Source organism: Papilio polytes, unplaced genomic scaffold (assembly GCF_000836215.1).
Source record: "Papilio polytes unplaced genomic scaffold, Ppol_1.0 DF824191.1, whole genome shotgun sequence".
Lineage (NCBI taxonomy): Eukaryota > Metazoa > Arthropoda > Insecta > Lepidoptera > Papilionidae > Papilio > Papilio polytes.
In genome coordinates, this window is record NW_013525013.1 from 432,362 (window position 1) to 439,964 (window position 7,603).

The 7,603-nt window shown below is 32.9% G+C and overlaps 1 protein-coding gene across 1 annotated transcript in view; it reads left to right on the top strand.

Moving 5' to 3' along the window:
• LOC106110690 overlaps positions 1 to 7,603 on the top strand; it is a 21,872-nt gene that overhangs the window by 10,775 nt on the left and 3,494 nt on the right. Inside the window, exons 2-4 of the mRNA XM_013292589.1 lie at positions 3,606 to 3,785; positions 6,735 to 6,895; positions 7,456 to 7,558. Of these exons, the coding sequence (XP_013148043.1) occupies positions 3,606 to 3,785; positions 6,735 to 6,895; positions 7,456 to 7,558 (444 nt within the window). The remainder of the gene's footprint in view (positions 1 to 3,605; positions 3,786 to 6,734; positions 6,896 to 7,455; positions 7,559 to 7,603) is intronic.

The following is a 7,603-nucleotide window of genomic DNA, read 5'->3' on the forward strand; positions in this document are numbered from 1 at the left end:
CTTTTATGTGGTATGAAATAGTCGCGAAGAATTACTACTGTATTGCTTTTAGATTTAAAGTACATCATGTCGCTTGATGCCATTTTGCTGGAAATATATCCCACTAGCCCGACAGGTAAATGCACGAGTGTAAGGACCTATCCCACCACTGGCTGATAGAGACTCAGATAGCTTAAAAATGACGTTTCTGTCAGATAGCACGAAAATCCAAAACTTGCGTCATATTTTGTACGTTGTATTTTTATCTAACAATTTAGAAAAGCCCTAAGTTTTTAAAAATATCTACCTTATTAGCTCTAGACTTGTGCTTACGATATTCAAATGGCGGGAATCCCTCGACCACGTGCTTAGAAATCTGTATCATTAACCAATAGGTTAATGTCGCTTCAAATAGGACCTCAGACCTTAAATGTTTTTGTGTCAATAGAAGGTGTATTTTTACAAAAAAATCAGTAAAATAAAAAGACAATAAGCATATAATGGTTTAAAAATACCAAGTATTGTCGCTCTACTTTCTATAGCTTAGAGTTACTGTAGAAAGTAGACATTGTTAGTTTTTTTTTAAAGACTGCCAGTACGATTGGATAAAAGAAATAAACTTGGCCACATTGTTATTGTAAATAGTGATTATTTAAAAATACTAAGAGCATACACCTGAAACTGCGGCGTGGGAGGTGCGCACTACTCGATTTTTAGTTGTGCAACTAAACAGTTGGTCTGCGACAATCGACAATCGCACAACAGTGTGCGATAGTTTAGTCAGAGATGTGCGCCTGCTCTAATGAGACGGATAAAAGAATGGTAATTTTTTAAACTTTGAATATGGCAAGCAGTATGAGGTTTTTAAGAAATAACGTATTAAAAATGATAGGAGACATTTCATTTTGTTTGTAAGTGTTTTTAACAGTCAATTTGATTGACAGTGATTGCTTCTGTGTGGGGTCGACATGTCTGACCTCTGTCGGATTTATGTCTACTTTCAAACAGACCACAAACCACAATATCGTTTAGTGGACGACGAATTTGGTTTAGAATTAAAATGTTGCAGACAGTGAACACGAGAATGATATAAATTAAAAAAAAAAACGATAAAAACGGTAGCTGCTTCATTTTTTTTAAGATAAATGTAAAAAAAGGTTAGTGAAAAATTTTACTGCCTTTGGTTTTTGACCGACTTTCCAAAAGAAGGAGGTACTCAATTCGTCTGTATGTTTTTTTTTTCATTTTCGATACTTCAATTGTATTCGAATTTTTCATCTTACTAATATTGTAAATGCGAAAGTTTAGATGGATGGATGTTTGTTAGAGTTTGTAGCCTAAACTGCTGAATGGATTTCTATGATATTTGGCATGGATGTAGAGGATAGCCTGGAAGAACACATTGGCTATTTATTTTCGTTTTTTTTTTTTAATTCCACGCGGACGGAGTCGCGGGCGAAGTATAGTTAGTTAATAAACTCCGAAGCTGTAATATGACCATAAAAGGCCCGTTAACTATGACTTTCTATCAAATTGTGCTTCGTAATCATTCCAAATCATACAACTGGTCCTTTTAATACGATTCATCTGTGCACCATCGAAAAAAAAAGTTAATGCGGTGAAAGTGTGCTAACAGTACTTCTAAACACTTGTCGGAGCCGAATTTGAGTAACGAGAAAAAATAAACATTTTGCTTACACTCCAATTTATATCCATGGTTCTGTACATAAAAATATTTACAACTAGCTTTCGCCCGCGACTCCGTCCGCGTGGATTTAAAAAAAAAAACAAAAGTGAGTAGCCTATGTGTTCTTCCAGACTATGCTCTATGTCTATGCCAAATTTCATTGAGATCCGTTCAGCCATTTAGGCTACAAACTCTAACAAACATCCATCCATCCATACATCTAAACTTTCGCATTTATAATATTAGTTAGATAAATTTAATTTGAACCTTATTCGCATTACTGTAGAGATATTTATAAATTGAAAATCAACACAATAATAAAAATTATGTGTATAATCGCTATTGATTAATTTCGTAACTGCAATTAAAATAAGATTAATGTTTTTAGCAAAAAGTGACTCATCGTTTCTTGAAAGAACCCTAAATGGTGTGGAAAAGTACGAATTACAAAAAGTCCAAAACAGCATGACTGACACTTTAAGAACACTGGTATAGAAGTTACAACTATAGAGAAATTGATAGGGTTGTCACCTTCCTGTTAGGTGCGGAAGATTTTCTTACATTATTTAAATCGATATACTCGTATAACTAATGTTACATCCAAATAACTTACAAAAATGCAAAAGTAACTCATTCACCCACTTTTAATAATCTAAAAAAAACTATATCGATTTCTCAATACGTATTGTAACATCAAAAAATAATAAAGTTTTAGTAAGTGGCAACCCTAAAACTTTTTATAACCCACTATAATTGACTCGCATGTTAAAATGACTAAAAAACAAACATTTTAGTCCTCTGTATTCAGCATGAATTTAAATATGTTGAAAACATTTGGAAGAAATAAATTATTTCCAAGTTTAATCATAATTGCATAGAAAGGATATAAGAAAAACTTGTAATGTTAAGAGTTAACTGCATTGAAGATAAGACATAAATGAGATAATAGCAAATAGCAATGGATTCACTTCAGTGTTAAAATTTACATTTTACTATTTAGAAAAACGGAGAAAATTGTACGTTTTAGAAACTTCGATCAATAGGAAACTTTAGATAACTAAACTATGTACATATATTAATTGGCCTGCCCTAAAAAAAATAATAAAGTCTTGTTTATATAGTCTAATATTAAAAAAAAAGTTTAGAATAGCACTTCTGAAAATTTTACTCTATTACATTTTTCTAATGTACTCGTTTCTATAAAGGGATGGGCTTGAATTCACACGATATGGTCGCGTCGCTACATATCGACAATTTCACAAAGTGCCACACTTCCTTAGCATTGACGTCGGTTATCTGCAAGGAATGTAACGTTCGACGTCGCGTCGCTTTACTATACCGAGAGCCGTCTCCTAGAGGAAGCATCTTACCTATTTTTCGCTATATTTTGTACTATATCATAGAGTAGAGTTTAACAGAGGTGCTAATAATTAGGTGTAGTAAATATAAAATTTTGGCACTCTGTTACTTTTATCTACTTTTGTCTTATGTTGAAATTAGATCTTACTTCTAACTAATACTATAAATGTGAAAATTAAGATGGATGGGTTGATGTTTGTTAGAGTTTTTAGCTAAACGGCTGAACGGCTGAACTGAATTGTAATATACTAATTAAAAAGGCCAAAAATCACAGTCATGTAATTTTAAATCCATACCAAATGTTATTTATAGTAACCTCTCTACTTGTAAGTAGTCTGTGCATACACCACGGCAGTGTTCCTACATTGTTCCCCATTTAAAGTAAAGTCGTGAGTTTCCTTAAAAGGTTTATTTTAAAAAGCTAGTGTGGATTCTATGGTATATAGTATTATTTATTTTAAACATACTAATGTGCTAACGGAATATTCAGTTAAAGAGTTTCTCTATATAGTACAAATGTATTACTGCAGATGTCAACTATTTCATATAATATGAGGACCTAACAGATATATTTTCGCAGGTGGTCTCTTCTCCCTGGGCAAGGTGCTGAACTTCTTCCCAGTGGGAGGAGAGCGGGAGTGTCGGCCGGAAGGGCAGACCCTTGCCCGCGCGGGCATCTGCCTCAACCCTTACGACTGTCGGCAACGTGACGGCAAAGCGGCTGGCGACTGTGCGCACGGACTTGGCGTCTGCTGTGTCTGTAAGTAGAGAAACCTAATGGACAAATAGTAATATATCTACATATTATTAAAAAGATAAGAATAAAGTGTATTTTTGAAATAAGGATATGCTAGTCAAGTTAAGTGTCAAAATCTGTTAAAACGAAGACTATTTGCGATAAATACAATTGTAACGAGGTTAAATTAAGTAGAGTTGATCGAAAGTAATTTAACTTATGTTGAACTATAAGTTTTCCAATGTTGAAGTAACTCAATCCAGGATTTGAGCGAACTTTCTAGCTTAAGTGTAATCGAGACCAGTGAGTACGAAAACTTTTATAGTCCTTAACAAATTCATATGGAGTTCTTTTACTTGATGATTACCTTATTTAAAAAATACCTAAAGTAAATACATGGAACATTTTTAATGCGGAAAATTACTATTTATATTTTTTCGTATCATAATAAAATATCTTAAAACTATAATCTCCATTGCACGATGCGATTAGGTTTTGAATCCGTTTACAACGACAAAAACATTATTAACTAGCATTTGCTTGCGACTTCGCATGCTTGAAATAATGAAACATAGCCTATGTTATTCATAAATAACGTAGCTGTTTAATGGTGAATGAATTTTTAAAATCGACGCCGTAGTTTTAGAGTTATACATAAATATAAATCTTCTCTTTATAATGTCAGTATAGATTATAGATGACACATTAGTTATAATTTTCAATAACTATCAGAGAATTATACAATCGGAAAGTCTAATAAAATGTTAAGTGACGGTGACAGACGAGCGATTGTCTGCAAGTGGTGGCATTGTCTAGCGGCCGAAGCTCGCCGCCTGAAACCTCCGTAACGAGACGATTGTGTACAACTTTCACGCATCTATATGTAGTTTATTAGATGTTATTGTGGTTTATTTATCTTTAGTTGGAAATATTCATGGCATTTATCGTCCATTCACAAAGGTGGTTTTCTAATGGGCGTTAACACTTCCATATTGACCAATATGCAAAGGAATTTAAACTTGTCAAACATTGAGTTATCGTAGTTTAACAAAGCCTAATTCACTTGAGACTATTGGGGAAAGGTTTACCTTAACGTTATCTTGACCCCTTGTAATCCTAATTTCGGGATGTTATTGTGGCATATAAAAAGAACACTCAAATGAGTATCGTGTCGTCCCCGTGTCGTGATGTGTAAAACGTTTCTATCTAAACAAACGATAGACAGTCGTAGCGGTATATTTTAAACCGCATCTTTAATGTCTTTTAGAGCAACTATAAACGAGAACGTAAGACAGTTTGCGGTCAGATTCAGGCATCTGGCACACTTAAAACTTACGGATAACTTAGATGGAACTTCGTTTAATGATATGGGAAAAGTTATAGTTCAATTTTTATAAAGAACATCGGATTGTTTTTTTGTTTTGGTGATCGTAGTATGATTGTTTTTGTTTTCTGAAAATTCGTTCATTTGAAAAACAAACGTGAATAAAAACGGATCGTAGATTTTTACGAGGACCTTTGAAGATAGTTATCGAATAAAGTTTAATGTTGCGGAAGAATATGAAAGTAAACCTACTTCATGATATATTACGATAGTAAAATAAAATTGCTTTTTGTTTTTTTCGATTTTTAAAAACGAATTAAGTTATTAAGTAATTAAGTAATGTTTATTCCATTGACAAGTCTTAAAATCATAAAACAAAACCTTTATATTCTCTAAGAAAACAATACATTAAATATGTTGTGTCACAGTCGAAACCCAAAGCAAGACAAATAAGTCATTTCCTAATTGCATAGATAAGTGTAACCCAAATCCTTTAATGTCCAAATTAATCTAATGTCTGTTAATTTACAATTAGATTAGTAATACTTGTGTAATTGCATTGCTAAAGCCTATACTAATAATCTGTAATAATTGATTAATATTGCATTCAATTATATCTACAAAATTAATCGTAATTTAATTTTAATGGAAATTAATAATTGAGATTAATTAAACATAAATTAATTTAATGGTTAAAATTAATTACATTAAAATAAATGAAATGTGTAAAATTATTTTTATAATTACGTTAATATGACTACATCACAACAGCGAGCGATGTAATCAATAAACTACAGCGAATGTATTCATAATATCTTTCAATAAGGTATGCAAATTGCGGGAACATTCTCAGCACGCGACGTCTCATCCCAATTATAACGGAATACGGAATAAGTAGCGATTTAACATGGGATGCCATTAAAATGTTTAACAGACTGACTTAATGCCATCTAGCTGTACTCGAATGGACGTATATTACAATGTTTATGAAGGTAGTTGTTCAATTTAGAACCAATGAAAGAAAAACCTTGAATGGTGGATCATATGGTCGTGGGTTCGATTCCCTATTTAATGATTATCGTAAACTATCAACGAGTACAAACCAATTACGAGGTTTTCTCTAAATATATGTATATTAACTATTAACTGTTAGTTAATTAGGGAAAAATTAATCAGTAACAAACGCAAAAGTTTTCGTTCTCATAATAATTAAAAAGCATTTATAATTAAAAATCAAGGTTCTTTGTAAACTTTTATACTCTCTAATAACGCTACTTTTAATTTTAACGAATAAAAGTTAATTCTAAATAGATTTTTTGACCTCCGCAGTACAGACACTAAATTACTTTTATGGGTCGTTAAGTTTTTGAGATTAGAAACTTTTGTCGTAATTTAGAAACTGTATAAATTTGAAATTCCGCTGAAATTTAAATAAAAGTTCACATTACATTACTTTCAATACATAAAAGGAAAACACAAAATATTAAATAAAATTTGGTTTTATAATAAAACGCTTTTAAACGAAATTTCAACTATCCACTACGATTGGTAACTATCTCTGTTTTTACAAAAATAATAAGACGAACAGTTGTTGATACACATGTATTAGACAGTGTGAACACGCCGTTAGTTACATAAATGTGTCCCAGTCGAGGTGACCTGCGGGGGCGTGGTGCAGAACAACCTGACGTACTTCATGTCGCCGGGCTTCCCGGATCTGTGGCACGGGGATCAGGACTGTGACGTCACCGTAGAGAAAACACACGCCGGCATCATGCAGCTGCGGATTGACTTCGTACATTTTACTATAGTAAGTATTAAAGTGCGCGCACATTTTACTAAACTATCGCACAACTGTTTAGTCTAGCTTCGATTTCTATGAGCTTATATGGAGGTGCGCACACTATTCGATTTTTAGTTAAGCAACTAAACAGTTGTATTGAATTTCGAAACAATCGACTATCGCACAACCGTTGTGCGATAGTCAATTGTTTCGAAATTCCGCGTTTTAAAATCGTAGATTAAAAGAATAAAAAAGAACCAAAGGAAAAGAACTAACAATTACGAATTGCCGCATTTCGACTAATTATAATTAGTGTGACGTCAGAAAAGAATTGATGTTAATGAAATTAGCGCTGCTAAGGCCGGATCAAATTAGGTAAATGTAATAAAGAGTGGAGCCGAGAGGGTTTTAAGAGGACGGACAGCGAAATTCAATCTACGGAGTTTCGGATTTTTAACGTTAGCTCTTACTGACTTCGTTATGTATTTTGGTATTCTTCTTACCCAATTGTTAACTACAAAAGCTTTTACATTTCAGTTCTTTAATGAATAATATTTATTTTTACTTCTAATGCTTTTAATTTCAAGGGCCAACCAAATAGAACAACAGGAGAATGTGATGAAGACGCGTTGATAATCGGCGAAGGAGCTGCCAATTTCACCGTATGTGGACAAAACCATGGACAGCATCGTGAGTATTTTAAAATATCAAGATATTCTACATCAAACCGAAGAA